Source organism: Cetorhinus maximus, chromosome 7 (genome assembly GCF_964194155.1).
Source record: "Cetorhinus maximus chromosome 7, sCetMax3.hap1.1, whole genome shotgun sequence".
In the NCBI taxonomy this organism is placed as follows: domain Eukaryota; kingdom Metazoa; phylum Chordata; class Chondrichthyes; order Lamniformes; family Cetorhinidae; genus Cetorhinus; species Cetorhinus maximus.
In genome coordinates this window covers 114,706,442-114,731,656 of record NC_135885.1, presented here as the reverse complement: position 1 = coordinate 114,731,656, position 25,215 = coordinate 114,706,442, and the positions used below count along the sequence as shown (strand labels likewise).

At 44.0% G+C, this 25,215-nt stretch overlaps 1 protein-coding gene across 2 annotated transcripts in view; it reads left to right on the top strand.

Annotated features, from left to right (window-relative positions):
• LOC144682992 (glypican-5-like) overlaps positions 1 to 25,215 on the top strand; it is a 1,265,567-nt gene that overhangs the window by 610,681 nt on the left and 629,671 nt on the right. For both annotated transcript variants that reach the window (XM_078545931.1, XM_078545930.1), the window contains exon 6: positions 14,638 to 14,758. In XM_078545931.1, coding sequence (XP_078402057.1) covers positions 14,638 to 14,758 — 121 coding nt within the window. The remainder of the gene's footprint in view (positions 1 to 14,637; positions 14,759 to 25,215) is intronic.

Genomic DNA, 25,215 nt, shown 5'->3' with positions numbered 1-25,215 from the left:
TGGGCAGCTATACTTTTCTGGATTGAGTGCAGCTATGCATGAATCTTTATTATCTGTAAGTAATTTTCTTTATTTTCTGTGATGGCTATTTCAGTTATTTTACAAATTGACCTGGTTGAACAGGAGGATGTAATGGTTCACAATGATTTACGTTTCTTCAGCTTTCAATTTGCACCTTGAAACAAATACTGACAAGATTGTTGCTTATATGCAGCACCCCTCATATTGAAGACAATTGAGTTCCCAGCATAACATGTAAACACATCTGAACAATATCAATATTAATGCAGTCTGCATTCTACACAATTGTATTACTTTGCACATAACAATCTTAATTTGAGACTAAAATAGGAAATTCTGGAAAGTAGAATTCTCTGCTTTCAGCCTGTACGAGCACCTGTCCCAACGGCCATGTGGATAAATGGAACATTACAGTGTCACTTTCAGGAGGTGGAACAGGTCCTTATTGCCCTAACCATGATTGACGATTTTTTGCTGCAGTAGGATGACAGAACAGGCCTCTGAAGGAAAATATTGCAGCCTTTACTTGGTGCACAATGGAAATTGTACCAGCTTTCAGTTGGTGTGAGTTTCGTTGAACCTCGGGCAAGTATCATGGCTGAAATTTTCCAGAGCAAACCGGCACTCCCCAATCCTCTGTTCAGTCAGGCATCCCTACCCGCACCCCAGGCCCAGAACTTGCGTGGAGTGACACTCACCGTCGGATTGCCATTCCACTCCTTTTCACTTTCCTCGGTCAGGAGCCGCATATTTCTCACGCGGTCTTCTGACCTGGTCTTGCTGAGAAATGTGTGACACCACAGCTACAGGAGCTTTTTCAGAGCAGGGCAGCAGCGTCGGTGGAAGTGAAGCTGTGCCCCCTTTTTACGTCACCAGCTGCCGTAAACTGAGTAAATTTAAAGGTCCCAGTCACTTTGAGAAGCCATGAATAAATGTAGCTGGATGAGGGATTAGGGTGTTCAGGGGGAGGGGGTTGTTCGTGTGGTTGGAGGTGGGGTCAAGTGGTTGGCAGGGGTCAGGTGGCTGTGGGATTATTGGGGGGAAGTGGGGGAGGTGGCTGGGTGGTGAGGGGAGTGTAGTCAGGTGAATGGGAGGGTAGTCGGGAGTGGGGTGGATGGTGGGGTTAGTCAGGTGGTTTGGGGAATAGTCGGGGAAGTGGGAGGTAGTTACGGGCTAGTCGGGGTGTCGGCGTCAGGTGAACAGGGGTGGGAGGTCGGGAGGTTGTGGAGATTTGGGGGGGTCGGGTGGGCGGGATGGGGGGTGTCAGACGTCGTCATGTGGTAAGGGAGTTCGGAAGTAGTTGGGGGGTACTTGGGGGGGGTCGGAAGGGTAGTTACGGATGAGGTTAGTTGGGGGGGGCACGAGAGGGCAGTCGTGGGTTCAGGAGGGTAGTTAGGGGTTTGGGATGGTAGTCGGGGGGATGGGGATAGCTGGGGTGTTAAGAGGGTAGTCAGAGGGGGCGGGCGTAGTCAGGGTGGTTAGGGTGTGTTCAGAGCAGTCAGTACCATAATTACCCAGGGGTTAGTACTGGTTTTTATCATTCTAACTTTTCCTGGGTAACTATTCTGCTAAGAGAGTTGGAATTATCTGAAGTCGCTGATTTAACTTGGAGTTTTGAGTAGTCCCTGGTGCAAGGTAATTGCCCATCGTAAATTTAAACTTCTCAGGCAATTCCTGTTGCAGTCCTTGCATGGGTACTTCGAGAAGGACCCCAATGTATCTTCTGGGGCAACGGCCCCTGGGGATTGGAAGTTCTGGGCCCAAGTTCCTCCAGCACTTCTGGCTCTGCTCCCTCCTAACACCTCTGCCCCCGCTCTAGCAATCCAGGCTCTGCTCTGGCTTCCCCCACTCCGCACCCACATCTCCTCAATTCCACTAATGTCACATGACCACATGAAATTGCAAATCTAGTTACAGTATCAAGTCTAGTTATAGTCTTTAAGGTTAGTCTGTGATTGCATAAGTCCGTTTAAGTCGATGAATAAATACAGATTGTCAATGACATTGCAGTTGCTCACATTTGATTTTGTGAATGGGCAAGCTAGGGGGGACGAGAGAAAACATTCTCAGCCAGCTTGTGTTCATGGGATGTGAGTGACACTGATGAGGTCTATTTATTATCCACCCCTAGTTGTTTTGAGAGTATTAAGAGTCAACACATGGGTAGAATTTTGCCCTTGGATGGTGGGCTTGGTGCGGATGGTCGGGAAGCCGATTGCCGCCTGCAAGCAGCAGCGCTCAGGGTACCTGTGTGGGCGGGGGAAGGAGGGCAAGCGGGCCGAGTGCCAACTTCACGCATGCGCCTGAGTGAGCGCTTCAATCTCCCTGAGACACAGAGCTGCCTCAGGGAGATAAAGCACTGTTTATAAAAAATAATTAAATTAAAAATGTCATATAACATGTCCCCTTATGTGACTCTGTCACATGAGCAGGGTCATCTTTTCAATTGAAATGTAAAATTTTTATTAGATTTTTATTTGCTTTAGGAAACCTCACCCCACCCGTGGATGAGGCTTCCTAAAAAGTGCAAAGGCCGCTTAGCCTTTTCGGCCGCCCGCCAACAGTTAGGTTGGACGGGCAGCGTAAATTTGAATTTAATTACAGTTTTAGTGGCCTTAACAGGCCTTTCAATTGTCGGTGGGTGCGCTGCCAACTCTGGCACGTGCCCGCCGAATGAAATATTGCGAGACTGCACAACGACGTCAGGATGCTCGCCCGACATCATCGCACATCATTTTAGGCTCGGCTGGGTCGGTCGTGCGCCCGCTCGCCCGCCGAGCTTAATATTCTTCCCATGGTGTTAGACTGGAGCCACCTGGAAACCAAACGAGGGAGGGGTGGCAATGCCTCCCCAAAGGACATTAATAAACAGGATAGGGTTTTATGACTATCTATTAACTTTCACGATGCCAGCTCACAAATTACCAGATTTATTGAATTCACTTTTATAGTTTGCCATGGTGGAATGCATCACCATCATTGGGTCCCAATCCCAGGCTGCATTTTGTAACCAGTGGTTTGAATTTCAAAATCTGCTATAGATTAGCATTGAATGGAATCTAGGAAATGAGCATTTGTAACTTTCATGATTTAATAAAGTAATATTATAAGATTTTTAGAGTTTATTTGACAGAAAAATACGGGAAGAGCGACTGAAAATATACAATTTTGCACACTATGATATTGCTGTGGATTCATTGGGTAGCTAAATTAATCCTTTCCAAACGAGCTCAGTATAGTCTGCCGAAATTCATTGTGTAAGACAATGTAAAGAACATCCCTGCAGTTACTGTGCATATGTTCACTAAATTTAATTTTCCCAAATGTGAGAAGAAATTATACTGTGCAAGTATTGGTTAGTCTCAATGGCTTGGCATCCAAAGTGATCTAGTATGATCTGGGGCAGAACTTTGCGTCCCGCAGGCGGGCGGGCGCTCGACCCAATCGGGCATAAAGCCGTGCAAGATGATGTCAGGAGATCGTCCCGGACGGGCGAATCGGCCAGGCGGCCTTTACGTTTTTCATCAAACCTCATCCAAGGGCAGGATAAAATCTCCATTGTGAAATAATGTAAAAGTAAATATCTGTGGACAGCATTTTTATGAGGTATATATTCTGGTACTTGATTGTGATGCATGGACATTTTTTTGCAGCTTTTTAAACCTTTATTTGATCATTTGAAGGTCTGCAGCTCCCTCAGGCAGCTGTCTGCCTTCAGGGAGCTCTCTTGCAGCGCTCACCCACGCCCGGGGTGATGTCATCGCCTGTCTTCTTCCCACCCCCACCCCGGCAGCGCTGAGCTTTTCAGTGCGCATTTCACGCTGGCTGGCCGCTAATTGGCCAGCCAGTGTGAAATTGCAGTCGTGGGCCAATCGCGGTTGGCAGTCCGTTTCCAGCTGCTCCTGGGCCTGTCGATCGCGTGCACCAGCCAGAGATAAAATTCAGGTCCTGTAGATTTCAATAATATTATAGGCTACTTGGCTGAGAAAAATAGCAACACCATTATACATGGCAAGTCATAAAATAAATTGTATGGAAATTCAGAAACATCTTTTTCAATTCTGTTTTCTTTACTGGATGTTATATTATCACTGATTAGTCTTATTCATAAATTTGCACCATCGACCCCCAGCCCCGCCATCCCACTAAGCCCAGCACTCAGGCATAGTTGTGTCCACTCTCCTGCACTCCCACCCTCACACCCTGCCCCCAACACGATATGCACGCACCTCAGCACTGCGGAGAGGAACATTATGGTTGAATAGTTAGGGATAAATGGCACAGGTAGGAATTATATAGACGTCATTAAAAGCGCATATATGACGATAGGCTCAAAACTCACAAGTGGATCATCTGGAGCAATGTCCTCTGGTAATACTCCTAATGTTTTGCGAAGGATATGAATTCAACCAGAAAACTGAGGAGGTAAATGAGTGTCTGTTAGCATTGTGTGAGTACAACCTTAATAAAAACTGGGAATCCTTCCAGAGTAAAATGGACAAGTGGAGAAGAGACAGTCTATTCTGAAACCAAGTAAGGACTAATAGACTTGCAAGGAGCTTTGTGGCACTTAATCAGTTAAACTAGGCAGATATGGAAGGGGAGATGAAAGAGGTCAAAGGTGTCAGATGAGACAGATTGTTGGATAGAATGTAGTCAATAAGCAGGTCTAGAATCAGAAAAATTGAGACTTATTTGGACCAAATACTAGGAATAAGCAGACAAAAGGGCACATGAGAGAAAGCAAATCTATAATAAGATTTATATACAAGAATGCTGGATACATTAGAAATAAGATGCCAGAACTGTGGACTGGTATAGTAGTACAGAACTATTTGCAGCAGGAATATCAAAAATCCTGATAATGGAAATGGCTATAATATTCCATATAACACATAGGCCTGAATTTCTCCTGTGGCGGGCGGGGCAGGCACGGAGCCAATCGCCGCCCGCGATCGGCTGCGCCCCGCCATTTTACGTGGGCGGGCAGATTAAGGCCCGTCCAGCGTAACACGCAGCCGGTAGCACTCAGCTACCTGTGTGGGCTGGGGGAGGAGGGAGAGTCAGGGCCTGCGCTCTTTTGCACATGCGCACGAAAGAGTGCAGCAATCTCCCTGAGGCACAGAGCTGCCTCGTGGAGATTCAATAGATAATAAAAGAGTTCAATAAATTATGTAAAAATTTATTTAAACATGTCGCCTCATGTGACAGTGTCACATGAGTTGGGACATGTTTGTAAAGGTTGGAAAATTTATTTATTTATTTTATAAAAGCTTCTAGACACCTCATCCCGCCCATGGATGAGGTTTCCTGAAAAACGCGTTTTTCGCCTGCCCGATAACCTTAACGTCGGACGGGCAGCATCCTTAAATACTTTAATTAATCTCTTAATGGCCTTAGCAAGCCATTTTGATGGGCGCGTGCCCGCTGAATGAAATGTCGCGATGGCGCGCAATGACCTCGGGGCACACGCCTGACGTCATCACGCGTCATTTTACACGTCGGCGTGTCGGGCTTGCCCCCACACACCAACCGGAAGATTCTGCCCATAGAGTGCTTAACTAAAACACTAGTGAACATAAAGGAAATGGCATAACCCAATAGGTGAGGGATCACTGGGATGTAAAATAAGCTGACCCTTTAGGAGGTAGAAAGCTACAAAATGAACTTGGCACTTATAATGCTGAACAAAACCCAAGCTAAAACTAAGGACAGAATTTTTTGGGCCCCAACAAAGTTGGGAACGGAGGCAGACAAGGCCAAAAATACAGGCAGTGGCAGTGTGCCGGTTTCCTGACCCTGCTCCCAGCGGCGGCTATATTTGGAAGGCAGGTTGGGTCCGCAGGGTTGCCCACCCCCATAAAGTGCGCAGCCAATTAGATTCATTAAGAGCCTTGCTAAGAAAAGTTGGCTTCCAGTTTCGCGATGTGACAGGGGGAAATTTAACTGTCGGGAGGCAAGCACCCATTGGCAGACCGGGGTGTCAGCACCCCAAGCAGTGCTCCATGCCTGCCTGGGTATGGGTGCAGCCAAATGATATCCTGTAGAGAGATTACTCCTCCACCAAACCCCCACATTTGTAGCCTGGGTGCTTGTATCTGTTTTTCATTACAGTTTTAAAGAAAAAGTTGGTGAGAGAGCACCTTCATGTTGAAGTGCGCTCACTGTTACCCTTTACTGCATTCTGCTGCTCCCCTCAAGCTGGAAGGCCTTTAATTGACTCTCCAGGTTCAAGCCAACCTTCTACACTTAATTGGATGGGGAACCTCTCTCCTGGCCAATTAATGGGGACCAAGGTCAAAATCCCAAAGAATGACTCCCTCCCCCCAAGGAACGGGTTCAGGACCTAGAAACAGTCCAGCTCCTGTTTCCTGGCTCCAAAGCCAAAATTCAGTCCTAAAAGTATGCTCTCAACAACTAGGTCAGCATAAGAATGAGTATGAATTTCTCCCTGAAGACACAGGGGAGAATTTTTCCTATGACGGGCAGGCTGGACAAGACCGGGTGGAGGCAGGCGCAGAGCTGATTGCCACCTGCCATTTTATGTGGGCGGCTGCGCACCGCCATTTTATGTGGACGGGCCAATCCAGCGTAACACGCGGCCAGTAGCGCGCTACCTGTGCGGCCTCAGGAAGATGGAATAGATTATAAAACTTTTTAATTAATAAAGTTAAAATTTATTTAAACATGTCCCCTCATGTGACAGTGTCACATGAGCTGGGACATGTTTGTGAAGTTTGGAAAATGTATTTATTTATTTATTTTATAAAAGCTTCAGAAAACCTCATCCCGCCTGTGGATGAGGTTTCCTGAAAAACGCAAAGGCCGCTTAGGCTCTTCACCTGCCCGCAAACCTTAGTTTAATTAGTTTATTAGTGGCCTTAATAGGCCGTTGACATTTTGGCAGGCATGCAGCCGCCTGCTGCGCATGCCTGCCGAATTAAATATCGAGATGACGCGCAATAATGTCGGGACGCATGCCCGACGTCATCACGTGTAATTTTACACATCGGTGTGTCGGGCCCGCCTCCGCACACCAACCGGAAGATTTAGCCCATAGTGAAGGTATTTAAGAATAGTAAAATTTTGTTGGGGGACATCCATCAATCAAATATATACTGGGAAATTCAGTTTTAAATCAAAATTGGTAGATATCATTCACAATTGTTTGTTGACCAACGAAGCTACACAAGACAATGCTAACATTGATCTGGCATTTGTTATGACCCAGAAAATATATAGGGAATGGAAGCTGCAACAGATCTGAAGAACAGCAACCATAAAAAAGATGCAATTTAATATGTTCTGGGAATTCAAAATATCGCAGGCCAAAAGCCGGATACATAACTTTAGATTGTTAAATTTGATGAAATGATGAAACAACTAAAGTAGATCAATTAGAAGAAGTTGTTGAATGACATTTTAGTGGGAGACAAGTTGGGCAGCTTTGTAGGAATAATGTAGAGTTTGTAGGATAATTGCATTCGCAAAATCAGAAAACTCAGACTAAGGAAACAATTTTAAATGGCACGACAAATTAAAAAAGAGATAATGAGTAAAAATAGCCTGTGCAAATCTTAATGCTTAACGCGGTGAATGTAAGTAAATGCATGCTTACATTACGAGGGTGATCGGGTGCGGGGGTGGGGGTGCAAAGAGAAACCTGAAAAAAGCCATAGCAGCCAAAGCTAAGCTTAATATTAAAAAGAACATACAGTGCAGCAAGAGGGCAGTCAGGATAGAAGGTGAAAATTGTAATAGAGACAGATGGGCTTGAAACTAAGGATGAGCATAAAATGATAAATATTCTGAGTGACTATTTGCTCCAAATGTTCACCAGAGAAGACATGAACAATGTGCCCTCTCCTGACAAGTAAGACAGATATCCCAAGTAAAATCAGTGACTTATTATAAACAAGATAAATGTCCTCAGCAGGCTAAATGGGCTCATAACAAATAGGTCCACAGGAATAGGTGGTATTTATGATATCCCCAAGGAGATAGTTGACGATGATATGGAGGTGATTAATCCCTGGGCCAAATTCCTGCTCCATGTTATTTTGCCACAACTTTTCTGATCGCACCACTGCATTACTTGCTTGTCACTCCCATAAGTCAACTCAGCTATCGTCACCCAAAAGGAATTACATAGTATTAGTGGCATTGGGTAATCCAGCACATGATGGAGTTGAAAGGGTAGGTGTCATTTTCCCAATGGAAGCCAAGGGGAAGACTCTGTATAGTTTCAATTTCAAGGAACCCAGAAAGCACAGGTACTTGCCTAAAAAGAAGAATGTTTGAAGGACACCAAACCTAAGTGCAGGCTCCCTGCTCAGTTTCTGAAGACATATGCAACTGATAGCTGTGAAGCCACCACGGCCTTCATTTGCAACAATATTTTGTTTAAATCATCAATAGACAATGTAACAACTTCATTAGAATCTGCAGCAGCTCCCACCTAAGAAACAGCCAGTTGCCAATCATTACTTCCTCAACACTGACAGCTCTGATGGAAGTAAGAGACAGATCAGACAGTATCTTGCTTTCAGATCCTGGGGCTGAGTTGCAGCCTGCTATGACTGAGCACTTTCGGGATGTGTCAGTTACTAATAGTGAAGCCAGCCAGCTGATCAGCAAGGATACAGATCCGCCATGGAGTGGAATGATGATACCTGGAGGAAACTTGCCCGTGCCATTTCTCAGGCCAGCAACACTTTTCAGAAATGTGGCTTCCCAACTCCTGTAGGAATTAACACAAGGCTGTCCAAATTTTAACTTCAGAGAAGTAGCTAGTTCTTCCCACATTCCAGGACTGATCTGCCATGTATCTGAATTTGGAAAGAGTGGGTGGTGGGAGAAGTGGTCATGTTGTACTCCTGAGATTCTCACCACAAGGCCTACATCATTTTGAGGTACAGCCCTGTAAGATTACTGAACACATTATCGGTGTTCGCAGGGAACTCGCAGTTTGGGGCAGGGGCTTTGAATTCTGGTGGCTTTGACATGGAAACAAGTGGAAGTTTTATCTGTAGGAGTTGGAAGAGCAAATCAGGTAAAGGGAGAGTAAACGTTTTGTTGATAGGAGGAGGGGCTTACTGCACTAATGCTGTAATAGCACCATGAGACAGACATGGTGCTTTTCATCTTATCCACCTCCTTTAAGCTCATGAGCAGTAACTGACTGATGCTTGCCATGGCCTGCTGAATAGCAGAAAACTCTTTGTCTGATTAGTTGGTATGATACGTTGAATGGTGCAGATTGTCAAATTGATTGAAAGAACAGACTAGAGGAAGTACTTATTCTTTCACATTTGTCTTTCTGTTGACCTTTCATGAATTGTTACTGATGTGGATGATACTGGTGCCTCATCTATCTTATCTGTCAAATCCAATGATATATTCTTCCTCAAATTGGAAAAAGGCAGAAACTGTGCTATACTTTTGAGCCTATCACTGAAAACGGCTGTTTAGACATGGAGCAGCTACTTCTTGTAACAACAACTCCTTCACTCATGCCCCTGTTTCAGCATTCAGCCTGCTATCCTCGAATAATAATAATTATTAGTAGTAGTAATAAAGAAATAGTACTGGAGAAATTAATGAGACTTAAATTTGACAAATGCTTTAGGCCTGATAGCTCACAACCTAAGGTTTTAATAGAGTGTGTGGATGTTTTGGTTTTGATCTTCCAAAATTCCCTACATTCTAGAACAACCTCCATGCATTAGAAGGAAGGAAACATAATTCCACTATTCAAGAAAGGAGGGAGAGATAACAATGGGAACCATAGGCCAGTGGGCCTGACATCAATAGTAGGAAAAATGCTAGAATTAATTATTAAGGATGTGGTAACAGAGCACTTAGAGAATCAAAATAAGATTATGCAGAATCAACATGAATTTATGAAATGAAAATTTGACAGATCTGTTTAAGTTTTTTGAGATCGTAACCAGCAGGATAGATAAGGGGGAATCAGTAGCTGTAATGTATTTGGATTTTCAGAAGAACCTTTGGCAAGGTGCCAAATAAGCATCAAATGTCTTGGAATTTATACAGTTTAAGGGTAGGGGTGGAGCAGGGAAAGCAGGACAGAAGGTCAGAAGGTGGTGACTAAGGAGAGGCTGACGAAGATAAATTCCATCACATTTCCACTTCTCTTTAGCTCAGAAGAAGAGTTGTGTGGTCTCAAAATGTTAATTCTGTTTCTCTCTCCACAGATGCTGTCAGACCTGCTGAGTTTTTCCAGAATTTTCTATTTTCATTTCATATTTCCAGTATCCACAATATTTTGCTTTTATCTAAGTGCCCGACAATAACCATCTCCAACAAGCGGGAATATAACCATCTCCCCTTGACATTCAACGGCATTACCATCACTGAATCCCCCTACTGCCAACACCCTGGGTCATTACCATTGACCTGAAACTTAATTGGACCAGCCAATCAATCTGTGCCTACAAGAGCAAGACAGTGGCTGTGCATTCTATAGCGATTAACTCACCTCCTGTCTCCCCAAAGCCTGTCTACCATCTACAGGGCACAAAGTCAGGAGTGTGATGGCGTATTCTCCACTTGCCTGGATGAGTTCAACTCCAACAACATTTAAGTAGTTGGATACCATCCAAGACAAAGCAGCCTGCTTTATCGGTACCCCACCTATGTAAAACATTCACCCCCTCCGCCACCAACGCACAATGGCAGCTGTATGTGATGGGGCTAACTACCAATAGATTGTTACAGTTGGTCAATGAGATGGCTATGATAACCAACAGAATTAAAGAGGCTTAAAAAAAGGTTAGACACTGTTTTGAATGTGGAATTCTCTGCTACAAGATGTTATTGATGGAGAGTACTTTTGCAGTTGCTTTAAAAAGACAATAATTGAAGGCTATTATGAGCAAGATGAAGAATAGGATTAACAAAATGACTATTGGTTCCTGCCAAATTCCAGCAGGAGACTAATGAGGCCCATATGGATCCGGCTCAGGAGTTAAAATCTCCTGGACCTTGTGCTGCAAAAGTTGGATAAATTCCAATTCACTTCAGTTGTCCCTCTGACGACACCTGTCAGAAGTTAAAATTGAAGCCTATGTCATTAAAGATGGCAGCATAGTCACCTGTGTAGAATTAATGGGTTCAACAGCCTATTACTACATTGTAACATGCTATGATTCTCTACTCTGCTTTGTTGGTAGTGAGGGCTTGCTTAGTATAATGACCTTCGGCAATGAACACTGGAAAAATATCTAAATAAACCCTACAAATGTGACAATCAGTTCTGTCCCTGATGTGTGTTATATGCATGGGTTCACATGAAGTGAAATCTGTATATCTCGGTTCAAGTTTAAGGAGAGCCAAAGAATTAATTGCCTCAATTCAGAATGACAAATTTCCCTAATCTAAAAATGAATTTCGCACCTGTCCAAATAGCAAGACACTTTGCCTCCCTTCAAAACCAATTAATGCCACTGCTTCCTCCAGTTTCTGTCAGTGGCCCCTAAGAGAAGAACCCAGGAAGTTATGCTCAACTCCTGTTGAAAAATCAATAACATTTTACTTTTTCAGCAGTTTATTTTCTTTTTCTATTTTTCTTCTTTATTCTTAAATGTAGTTTAACCTTTAACACACAATGTGATAGAAATAAAGTTTCCCTTCTAGATGTTTGTCATTCAGCTGAAATGATGCATTACTGTGGTTGCATAGAGGAAAAAAATGAGGACAGATGGCAAGTCCATTATTCCTTTAAAAAGAAATCTATCATTTCAAGCTGAACTAAAATCTGTTCAGGGTCAATCACTGCAGTTGCTGGAATTGCATTGTTTTGAAGTTGTTGGTCTTGCTGTGGAACAGTTCTGGTGAGAATCTGTAAATTCTCTTAGCTCACCTTGCTTTGCATTAATGTGCAAATAAGTGATTAATGACCTTTGGATAAAATATAATCGGAATACTCTTTTACATCAATATAAAATTATAGTTTTTTATGGTGCTGAAACACTGTGGTGAACATCTTGTATTTGAAAGAGGACCTTTCGGGGAGAAGGCCCACCTTATGCAGCAATGCGCCAGATGGCAAACAAAGTAATTTAAGAATATTTCCACAAGTTGTTTCAATTGGTGCAGCCAAAGCACAGACATTATAATTGACTGATAGGCCACCAATTAAAGGCTTCCTCTCCTATGACCTATCGTAAATTTAATGTCTTCCAGTAAATGTTGTCATGTAGAGTTAAAAATTTAATCTTAGACAGCCATATAGTTCTGTTAGTTTTAACTAATGTGTACCAATTAAAACCTGTGTGTTTTTGATGTCAGTCCTGTCTCTCACTTTTGAAATGTTAACATTTGAAATATTTTCATTTGACTTCCATAAACATTGTCACTTATGTGGCAATTTAAATCAAATTTCACAGCTTCTGATGTGTTTTTAATATTGCAGATAATTGCTATTCATGACTGACATTTGCGATCAGCAATAATAACATGGGTGTAAATCCATTGAAAAATGTATAGCTGTATCTATTTATATTAAAATAAGTTACCTTTAAAAATCAATATGAATGTCATTTCTGGTGGAATATGCTGGGAGGCCTGTGCCTACCATCTTATATCGATTATCAAGTTGCTGAATAATTTTGTTTTATGTTGATTCACAGTTTATAATGATTAAGAGCCTGTTTTTATGATTATTGTGAACTGTAACCTTCATATTTAATGAGATTGTTTAGAATTGATGATTTCATGATAAATATGCTATGCACCTTCATCCATATATACAAATTATATAGCACTCATGTTTTCTTGGAGAATTGTATTTTGGAAGTTCCTTATGTTACAATTAAAATTTGAAGTTCTTGATTGACAGCTTTAAAGTTTTACTAGATGTGCATTACTTGAAATCCGAAATATGACAGTATTGCTTTGTCCAGTGGTATTTTCATTGTGAAAGGAACATACGGTTTTCTCACTATAAGGTAAAATTAACCTGCAGCTCTTTGAGAAACTACAGTATTATTTCCATATGCCAACTTTGCTAAGAAATAGAATTTAAATAAAATTCTTTGGGCAGTTCAGAAATACCCTTCATATATTATGGCAGCTTGCAAAGAACACAAATCTAGAAAATAGCATTTCATACTGTCTTTTATTTCAACAACTAAAAAGGCCAACCAAAAATACATTGTTTATATCATTGCAGATCATCTTTGCCCAACAACAACACGCCCGACATCACTGCGTTTCATTTTACGCGTTGGTGTGCGGAGCCCACCCCCGCACACCACCCAGAAGATTCTGCCCCAGGAGTCTGTTTCTGTTGATTATTTCTTCACTCCCTACTCCGCCCTTAAGCTATCTTAATTTATGTAACATTTCTCTTGGAAATGCAGTGGTTCCTTTCCACTTTCAGTACAATTCCTGATTCAGCAAAAGTAATTTCAAGTATCCTGTTGTAGCTTAAATCAGACTTTGGTGAAGAGGTCATTTAATTTTTGTCTTTCTCGTCCTAAGTACCAGGACGTTTACTTCTTCAGTAGGGGAGAATGATCATTTATAACCATTTTAGGTATTCACCTAAAGGACATAGCCAGGTCAGCAGAATGGGTGAACAATTGGCAAATTAAATTTAATGCAGAGAAGTTTGAAGCAATTCATTTTGGTTCGAAGAACACAGAGAGACATATAAAACAAAGGGTACAATTCTAAAGGGGATTCAGGAGCAGAGGGACCTGGGTGTATATGTGCATAAATCATTGAAGGTGGCAGGACAGGTTGAGAGAGTGGTTAATAAAGCAGACAGTATCCTGGGCTTTATCAACAGGGGCAGAGAGTACAAAAGCAAGGAAGTTTTTTTTAAACTTGTATAAAACTCTGTATCAGCCTTAACAGGAGTATTGTGTCCAGTTCTGGGCACCACACTTTGGGAAGGATGTGAAGGCATTAGAGAGGGTGCAAAAGAGATTCATGAGAATGGTTCCAGGGATGAGGAACTTCAATTATGTAATTAGATTGGAGAAATTGGGATTGTTCTCCTTGGAGAAGAAAAGATTGGGAGGAAATGTGATAGAGGTGTTCCAAATCATGAGGGGTCTAAACAGAGTAGATAGGGAGAAATCATTCCGATTGAGAATCAGAGGACACAGATTCAATGGAATTGGTAAAATGATCAATGGTGATCTGAGGAAAAACTATTTTTACACATCAAGCAATCTGGTATGCACTGCCTGAGAGTGTGGTGGAGGCAGGTTCAATCGAGACATTCAGGGGGGAATAGGAAGAATGTGCAGGACTATAGGGAGAAGGTGGGTAGTGACAGTAGATGAATTGCTCCTTCAGAGAGCCGGTGCAGACATAACAGGTTGAATAGCATCCTGTGTTATAACCATTCTATGATACTTTAATTGGTTGCCTGCATGTTTTCTTCGTAGCTCAAAATGACTAAATTTTACATATTGTCACATAGTAGTTGTCAATGCAGTAGATAACTCCATAGCTCAAACAAGTGTTGTTAAAATTTGATTTTAAAAAACTGAAATAAACTTATTGCCATGCTCACATTTTTAATTATGCAAAAAACGATTGTTGCATTTAAACTGAACAATTCATGTTTATTGATTTCAGCTATACACATCAAGTTGTTGGCAATGGCATCAAAGCTCAGTCAAGCAACCCAGAGGTGAAAGTGAAAGGAACTGACCCCATCATAAATCAAATCATTGATAAACTGAAGCACATCAATCAGGTAAGCAGGAATGTCCCAATATGACAAGACGCTGCAATAAAATCACCTGACGTTCATTTACCTGCATAAACTATTACAGGAAAAGGATTGAATGCAATCTTCAAATCTATAAAATAAAGGGAAGATAATATTTTTAATTGCCTTTTTTTCCATGACTCTAGGAAATGTATGAATGTAAAATCTGAGCATGGTAAACCTTCATTAGAAGTATGGGTTCAATTGTTTCCCTGTTAAATTGACACCTGATACTGTTTGATAAGTCTGGTAGAGCTACGAGGGTAACTCTCAGAAATAGGTTAATTCCTTCACCCGTGGACCATAAATAAAATGTATTGATACCATTTTTCTCAATACTGTTGCTCTGGAATTTGTGGTCCAGCAAGAAATAATGGACACTGCCAGGGCACCTCTTCTCTCTTTGCATCACTGATTCTTAGTTCACTTTCCTTTGTTCTTACTCTCCACAAGATCACAAACCAATTAGAGAGGAGAAGACCTTTTGGCCCATCTTTATTTATCCATCTAGTGAAATCCTAATATCCCCTATTGTAACATCTAATTGTTTCTTAAATATTTGCAGAGTTTTTGCAACCATTGGTCTATTTGGAAGTCCTTTCTATATGTTAATCACTTTTGTGTGAAGTAAAGTTTCTTACAGTGTGCTTGCACATGTACAGGGGAGAGAGCTCATCGTGAGTGAGACATAGCCAGAGTGAGTGTGCGTATTGGCAGTTTGGTGCACAGTGGGAATTCGGTGCAGAGGGGAAGAGGTGCTCTTTGCATTCTTTCTTTGCTATCCAACTTCTTAAATCTTCAGAGCGTGGTCTTGCCCTGCTGCAGCAGTAGAGGCTACAAGGGAAAGGAATGCCTGGTAAGTAGTGGGTAAGGCAGGGTAAGTATTTACTACTTTAATCACTTATAGTTTAAGGTCTTTTTTTGGTTTATAGTTTGTATATTCTATAGTAACAACGTTCAGGAAAGAAGGGCCCTAGAGCAATTAATTTAAAAGGTTTAATTTAAAGGTATACGTCATGGCAGGAGAGCTCAAAGCCGTGGTGTGCTCCTCGTGCTCCCTGTGGGAAGCCGACGACATTCCCAGTGCCCGGGACCAGCGTGTGTGCAGGAGGTGTGTCCAGCTGCAGCTCCTGGAAGCTCGGGTTTCAGAGCTGGAATGGCGGCTGGGGACACTGTGGAGCATCCACGAGTCTGAGAGCATTGTGGATAGCACATTTAGAGAGGTGGTCACACCGCAGCTGAAAGGACATGAGGTAGGAAGGGAATGGGTGACCACCAGGCAGTCCAAGAGAAACAGACAGGTAGTTCAGGAGTCCCCTGGTGTCCCGCTCGCAAATCTGTATTCCATTTTGGAGGCTGATGAAGGCGCTGGTTCCTCCAGGGAGTGCAGACAGAGCCAAGCTTCTGGCACCAAAAGCAGCCTGCCTGTCCAGGAAGGGAGGAAGAGAGGAAGAACAATAGTAACACGGGATTCTATAGTCAGAGGAACAGATAGGCGCTACTGTGGCCGTCAACATGACTCCAGGATGGTATGTTGCCTGCCTGGTGCCAGGGTCCGGGATGTCACTGAACGGCTGGAGGGCATCCTGAATGGGGAGGGTGATAGGGCAAAGGTCATGGTACATGTTGGTACCAATGTCATAGGTAGAAAGAGGGATCAAGAATTCAGGGAGTTATGCAGTAGACGAAAAAGCAAGACCTCTCGGGTTGTAATCTCTGGATTAATCCCAGTGCCATGTGCTAGCGAGCTCAGAAATAGGAGAATAGCGCAGGTGAATACGTGGCTTAAGAGTTGGTGCAGGATGGAGGGTTTTAGATTCCTGAATCACTGTGACCGTTTCTGGGGAAGGCGGGACCTGTACAAGCGGGACGGTCTACATCAGAACCAGAGCGGGACTAACATCCTTGTGAGTGGGTTTGCTAGTGCTGTTGGGAGGAGTTTAAACTAATTCGGCAGGGGGAGGGGACACAGAATATAAGCAGAATAGGGACACATCATAATACATTAAAACAATGAAGTCAGAGGGAGCTGCATTAAGCTTCAAGGGAGTAAGGCAAGGCTGGATGGCCTCTACTTTAATGCCAGGAGTATTACTGGTAAAATGGATGAGTTAAGGGTGAGGATTGACATGTGGAATTGTGATATAGTAGCCATCACTGAGACGTGGTTGAGGGAGGGGCAGGATCGGCAGCTCAACATTCTGTAATATAGAATCTTCAGGCGAGACAGGGGAAGGGGTAAATGAGGAGGAGGCATTGCATTATTAGTGAAGGAGTCAGTTACTGCAGTAAGGAGAGATGATATCTTGGAGGGGACATCGAATGAAGCTTTGTGGGTAGAGCTTAGCAATAAAAAAGGGGCATCCACATTGTTAGGTGTTTATTATAGACCCCCAGATATTCAGTGGGAAATTGAGGAGCAAATATGTGCACAATTTGCACAGGTGTGTAAAAACAATAAAATTAGGGGAATTATATTAGGTGATTTCAACTTTCCCAACATTAATTGGGATAGACATAATGTTAAGGGCTTGGATGGAGTGGATTTCTTGAAATAGGTACAGGTGAACTTTTTAGGTCAACATGTAGAGGGTCCAATAAGGGACGGTGCATTGCTGGACCTAATTCTGGGGAATGAAGCCGGACAGGTGGTTGAGGTGGTGGTGGGGGAACTTTTTAGTAATAGCGACCACAACATGGTACAATTTAAGTTTGCTATGAACAAAGAAATAGACAAGTTGCAAAAAATTGTTTTGGATTGGGGGAGAGTGGATTTTAGTAAAATAAGGCAGGATCTGGCCGAGGTAGACTGGGAACAGCTACTTGTGGGGAAATCTACAGAGGAGCAGTGGAGGGCATTCAAAAAGGAAATGGGGAGGGTACAGGCTCAACATGTTCCCTCTAGTTTGATGGGAAGAAGTAACAAGCCCAGAGAACCATGGATAACCAGAGATATTCAGGTTATGATGAGAAGGAAAAGAGAGGCTTTTAGCAGGTACAAGGGAAGCAAATCAGCAGAGGCATTAGTGGAGTACAGAAAGTGCAGGGTGGAGCTTAAGAAAGCAATTAGGAGAGCAAAGAGGGGATATGAGAAAGCTCTGGCTGGTAAAAGTAGGGACAATCCCAAGATATTCTATAAGTATACCAATGGGAAGAGGATAACCAGGGAAGGAGTAGAGCCCATAAGGGACCAAGGGGGAAATCAGTGAGTGGAGCCAGAGGACATCGCTAGAGTGTTGAATGAATACTTCACATCTGTCTTCACCCAAGAGAATGAGGATGAAGGTATCGAACTTGGGGAAAGAGACTGCGAGGTTCTTAAGCAGATTGATATCAGGAGTGACAAGGTATTGGGGATGTTGGCAGGCTTAAAAGTGGACAAATCTCCAGGTCCGGATGATTTGAGTCCCAGACTGCTGAGGGAGGCAAGGGAGGAGATTGCAGAGGCCCTGACCCAAATTTTTAATTCCTCTCTGGCCACGGGGTAGGTGCCAGAGGACTGGAGAACAGCTAATGTGGTTCCACTATTTAAGAAGTGTTGTAGAGATAAGCCAGGGAACTACAGGCCAGTGAGTCTCACGTCAGTGGTAGGGAAAATATTGGAGAAAATTCTGAAGGAGAGAATCTATCTCCACTTGGAGAGGCAAGGTTTGATCAGGGATAGTCAGCATGGCTTTGTCAGGGGGAGGTCATGCCTAACAAATTTGATTGAATTTTTTGAGGAGGTGACCAGGTGTGTAGATGAGGGTAGTGCAGTTGATGTAGTTTATATGGATTTCAGCAAAGCCTTTGACAAGGTCCCACATGTGATAAAGAAGGCAAATGCACGTGGGATACAGGGTAATTTGATGAGGTGGATTCAAAATTGGCTTAGTTGTAGGAGACAGAGGGTGATGACAGAAGGATGCTTTAGTGAGTGGAAGCCAGTGTCCAGTGGCGTACCACAGGGATCTGTGCTGGGTGCCCTATTATTTGTCATTTATATAAACAACATAGATGACTATGTGGGGGGTAGGATTAGTAAGTTTGCAGATGACACAAAGATTGGCCGGGTGGTTAACAGTGAGGTTGAGTGTCTTGAGCTACAGGAAGATATAGACGGGATGGTCAAATGGGCAAATAAGTGGCAGATGGAATTTAACCCTGAAATGTGTGAGGTGATACACTTTGGAAGGAGTAATTTGACAAGGAAGTATTCAAGGAACGGCATAACACTAGGAAGTTCTGAGAAACAAAGTAACCTTGGCGTGTGTGTCCATAGATCTCTGAAGGTGGAGGGGCATGTTAGTGGGGTGGTGAAAAAGGCATATGGGACACTTGCCTTTATCAATCGAGGCATAGATTATAAAAGTAGGGAGGTCATGTTGGAGTTGTATAGAACCTTGGTGAGGCCACAGTTGGAGTACTGTGTGCAGTTCTGGTCGCCACATTTTAGGAATGATGTGATTGCACTGGAGGGGGTGCAGAGGAGATTCACCAGAATGTTGCCTGGGATGAAACATTTAAGTTATGAAGAGAGGTTGGATAGACTTGGGTTGTTTTCATTGGAGCACAGAAGACTGAGGGGCGACTTGATTGGGCCCCACTCGTTGGCGTGTATAATGACGTGCAGTGACGTCAGGTATGCGTCCCAACGTCAACGCGCATCATTCCGATCTTCAGTTCGGCGGGTGCGCATCGGATTTGGTTGCACACCCGCTGAACTGTCAAAGGCCTATTAAGGCCATTTATCAACTAATTGAGCTGATTGTCTGGGCAGGCCCTGACTCTCCCTCCCCCCGCCCGTACAGGGAGCGCTGAGTGCTTCGGATGCGCGTTACGCTGGGCGGGCCTTAATTGGCCCACCCACGTAAAATGGTGATGCACAGCCAATCATGAGTGGCGATCGGCTGTGTGCCCGCCCGCGCCCTCTCCCGCCCAGCCCGCACGATGAGGAGAAAATTCTCCACATAAATTCTGCACTTGAAACAGTTTAATTTAAAGTCATATTATTGGCTAATTTTCTTCATTCTGTCAGATCACCTTTCAGATCTCCCCTTTTCAGGTTGAAAAGCCTAAGTTTTCAAGCCTTTCCTCATATCCCATACCCGTGATATTAGGGATAGGCTCCTAACTCTTCCCTGCACTTCCCTGCAAATGTTTCACTCTCTTGTTTCTTGTCAAACAAAACTAGATGCAGTACTCAAAAGTGCCTTTTGACCATGCTTCTATGTGCTTTGATAATGACCTCCTTTGACTTGGATTCTGCTGCTTTTGCAAAAGACCGTAACATTCCTTTCCCTTCTGTTTCTTTGCTTATCCCACTACGACCTCCTGTTGCCCTGTACTGTCATGCCTTTGTCATTTTATCACCCCTGCTTTCTGTTGTATTTCGACCTCCCCTTTTATTATTTCCTCACTCACCTGTCTCGTTGCTTTTGAGCTTCCTAAAAAGCTATTACATCATAAACGTTTTCTAGTTCAGATGAAAGGTCACAATCCTGAAAAATTATCTCTGTTTCACTCTGCCAAGATGCAATAACAGAACATTTCAAAAATCAACTGCCTTTATTTGCTACAGATTATATAGATTGATACTGTTTAATAAAAAATGAAGAACATAGGCTGCAAAATTTTGTTCCATAGGGCCAGCGCCAGTAGCAGTATGGAAGCCTGGTACTCCAGAAATGTTGACTGAATTGCTTCAGGTGCAGCCGCGTGGTGCACCATGGTTCTGGGGTACTAATGAAGATGTGCTATACATGCACTAGAAGCATGCTAAGTGTGCAGAGCATGACATCAAATCGTGTCTAAAATTTATTTGGCTCACAACCTGCCTTTTGGACTACACAGGTCCCATTTAGGCTCTCTCTTAATCACTCCTAGCTGAACATGCGTTCAGCTGCATGAGGAACCCCTTTAGAACAAAGAACAAAGAAAAATACAGCACAGGAACAGGCCCTTCGGCCCTCCAAGCCTGCACCGATCATATTGCCCGTCAACTAAAAGATTTTGCACTTCCGGGGTCCGTATCCCTCTATTCCCATCCTATTCATGTATTTGTCAAGCTGCCTCTTAAACATCACTATCGTACCTGCTTCCACCACTCCCTCTGGCAGCAAATTCCAGACACTCACTACCCTCTGCGTAAAAAACTTGCCCCGCACATCTCCTCTATAGTTTTCTCCTCTCATCTTAAATCTATGTCCCTTAGTAATTGACTCTTCCACCCTGGGAAAAAGCTTCTGACTATCTACTCTGTCCATGCCACTCATAATTTTGTAAACTTCTATCAAGTCGCCCCTCAATCTCCGTCGCTCTAGTGAGAACAATCCGAGTTTCTCCAACCTCTCCTCATAGCTAATAACCTCAGACCTGGCAGCATCCTGGTAAACCTCCTCTCACCTTCTCCAATGCCTCCATATCCTTCTGGTAATGTGGCGACCTGAATTGCACGCAATATTCCAAGTGTGGCCTAACCAAGGTTCTATACAGCTGCAGCATGACTTCCCAGCTTTTATACTCAATACCCCTGCCAATGAAGGCAAGCATGCCTTATGCCTTCCTGACTACCTTATCCACCTGTGTTGCCACTTTCAGTGACCTGTGGACCTGTACATCCAGATCCCTCTGCCCGTCAATGCACTTAAGGGTTCTGCCATTTACTGTATAATTCCTGCCTGTATTAGACCTTCCAAAATGCATTACCTCGCATTTGTCTGGATTAAACTCCATCTGCCATTTCTCCGCCCAAGTCTCCAACCGATCTATATCCCATTGTATCCTTTGACAATCCTCTTCACTATCTGCTACTCCTCCAACTTAGTGTCGTCTGCAAACTTACTAATTAGCCCAGTTACATTTTCCTACAAATCATTTATGTATACTGCAAACAGCAAAGGTCCCAGCACTGACCCCTGCGGAACTCCACTAGTCACAGCTCTCCATTCAGAAAAGCACCATTCCACTGCTACCCTCTGTCTTCTATGACCAAGCCAATTCTGTATCCATCTTGCCAGCTCACCTCTGATCCCATGCGAGTTTACCTTCTGTACCAGTCTGCCATGAAGGACCTTATCAAAGGCCTTACTGAAATCCATGTATATAACATCCACTGCCCTTCCAATGTCGATCATCTTTGTCACTTCCTCGAAAAACTCGATCAAGTTAGTAAGACACGACCTCCCCTTCCCAAAACCATGCTGCCTCTCACTAATACACCCATTTGCTTCCAAATGGTAGTAAATCCTGTCACAAAGAATCTTCTCCAATAATTTCCCTACCACTGACATAAGGCTCACCAGCCTGTAATTTCCTGGATTATCCCTGCTACCCTTCTTAAACAATGGAACAACATTGGCCATTCTCCAGTCCTCTGGGACCTCACCCGTAGCCAGTGAGAATACAAAGATTTCTGTCAAGGCCCCAGCAATCTCCTCCCTTGCCTCCCTCAGTACTCTGGGGTAGATTCCATCTGGCCCTGGGGACTTATCCACCTTAATATTCTTCAAGACGCCTAACACCGCCTCATTTTTTGATCTCAACATGATCCAGGCTACCTACACACCCTAGACAAATCGACCGCTAAGTCCTTCTCTTTGGTGAATACTGATGAGAAGTATTCATTTAGTATCTCTCCCATTTCTTCTGGCTCCACACACAGATTCCCACCTCTGTCCCTGAGTGGGCCTACCCTTTCCCTGGCTACCCTCTTGCTTTTTACATATGTAAAAGTTTAGCGCTATTTAAAGGGATCACAATGGAATTTTCAAGGGAGGTGTTTTTGACATAATTTTTCTGCTGCACAGCGAGTGGAAGCATTGCATTGAGTGATATTGTAGGAGTTTGGGAAATGTTGGATTCACAAGGGGATGTCGCTGGAGTTGGAAGGCCTCACAGGAGAAAGCCTGATTCAGTAATGGGGGCAGTCCCTCTTGGGTTCCAATATGACAAGGGCATGGAGCACATGCAGCAAAAGTGGAAAGTTGTGCATAAAGGAAGGTGGAAGGGTATCAATAAAAAGCCATAGTCACCAGGGTTCCTCAGTGAGCACTTCCCCTGCCTCCACTTCAACCAGGAAACTTTCTGTGATGCCTTAGTTTCACCAAGGAGGTGATCACTGAACTGTGCCACTTCCTACAACCAGACCTACAACTGCACAGCAGGGCTCGGACTGCACACTGGCAGTGGCCATGAAGATCGCAGAGGCCCTCAATTTCTCGGTCAGTGGATCCCTCCAGGCACAGCAGGCAACATTGCTCAATTCACCATACATTGTTGCATTAGTGGCCCTTTCCATCAGGAGCGAAGATCTCATAGCTTCTCTTTTACCAGAGAGAAGCAAGAGGAGTGAGCACATGGCTTTGCCAGGATTTGCAATGGTGCAAGGTGCAAAGGACTGCACTTAAGTAGCTCTCTGGGTCACACATATTAATGGGGAGATGTATCACAATTGCAAATTCCATGAACCTACAGTTGGTGTGCAACCTGCTGTTCAATTCCCACTACCCTGGCAGCAGTCATGATGCATTCATCCTGCACCAGTCAGCCAAAGCTGGCACCTTCAGGCCACCTTGATCAACCAGAGGCTTGCTGCTTGGTGTCAGGGACCACCGGCTCTACATCGAGCTCGTGACTCCCCACCAGCTCCCAACCTCGCATGGACTGTAAGCCTACATTGAGAACCAAGCTGCTGAAAGGAGTGTGTGGAACAAACCCTCAGCATTCTGGACAAGTCACAGCCTGGACTACTCAGTGGGGGAGAGCCCTCCTGTCCTCATCAGAGTGATTTTCTAAGTTGACGGTGGCAACTGAATTCTCCAAAACTCTGTCTCATGAGGAAGTTGTCACCCCAGCCTTTACAAGGCATTTTGAAAGGAGAAGAGTAAAGGAAGGAGACATCCAGACTCTTTTGCTCTGTGCGAGTTGTCTGTCACTGGCTACTCAGACTCTAGTTTCCCTGGAATATCATCCCTGCATTACTGTTCCTCGCTTTTCCACCCCTCTGCTATGGACCACCACAGTGCCCCCTTGGTCAAAATCCTAAAATAAAAGATTCCACAAAAGAAATTTCATAATAACTTTATTCAATAACCCTTCCAATAGTGCATATGAAACTGAACTATTTAACCTAGTGCATTCCCTTAATACCTGTCTTGCAGCTGCCGTTGTTTGGCATGGTGCTGCCACACAGTCCTACCCCAGTGGTTGCAGAATGGCTGGTGGAATGTACTTACTCCAGTGTGGGGGAGGGGCTGCAGATGGTCTTGCAGGATGCCCTAGACTAGCTCTGTGCTTTACAGGTACTGCTTTGGATTACACCATCTTGGTACAGGCAGTAGCAGCCTGCATTGCCTGGCTGAAAGGCAATGGCAAGGAGACTGGCAGAGTGACAGTGGCAGGAGCATAAATGCTGTCATCTTGAGAGAGTACAGTATGCTTGTGCACCATAGAGCCACTGCCACACCCTAGAGCGGTGCCTCAGCAATCCTAATTATCTTGAGCACAGATTGCCGAACTGCTGTGAAAGCTGATATGCTCCTTTGATCACTGGTATTCGCAGACATGATAGCAGCAGTCTGATGCATAGCAACAAGCATTGACCTTATTGTACTAAAGGGTGTTCGGGTTAGTAACGGTTAATGTGGGACTGGGGAAACATGATGTAGAGAGTCACATGATGGTCAACTGAGTACAGTGGTAGCCTAGTCGAAGCCAGCATGGAGACATTACCTGATCAGGGCTGCACCTTAGAGATGTTAATAAACGCTTAATGTTCAATCACACAAGCTTCCAGTCGCTGCTGGCCGTGCAACATGGAGCAGTGTCTCCTTAAAAGGCTCCATAGATGCAGGCGTGCCTGTCGTCTACTGGTTGTCTGCTGCTCCCCATGGTTATGTGTGACCTTGTCCTACAAGAGAAGGTGAAGAAGTCAGTGAGTGTGTTGCAGTGTGCTTGGGTGATATGTCTCCCATTGCTGAATAACCGGAAGTATTTTGAAGCCATTAGAGATAGATATGCATCTGGCAACATTGGTAAGCGCGTGAGTATGACGTGGAACATCTGAGTGTTAGGCATGAATCCTGATTGCTGCTCAGTGAGTGATGGGGGTGCAGTGCATTGAGCAGCACAAGAGATTGGTGAATCAGTTGGTAGGGGATGTCATTTGAAGAAACATTCACTGACTTTGAGCACACATTTGATCATTGAGCCATTGCCAGCACTGCAGTCAGGCCCCTGGGGAAATCACCTTCTTGGCCATTTGCTCCCATTCTCTTTAGAGAGTGAGCCATAAGGGCCTCCTGGCTCACTTTGGAAACATGGTCTCTATTTCTCACCCCCTCCTGGATCAAGGCCTCCAGTGAAGCATCAGAGAACCTGGGAGACCTCTCTCTGGCTTGTTGTTCCATCAACGGTCACTTCCTTTCCAGAAAAGCCTTTCTGCAACTGTTCCACCAACTTCT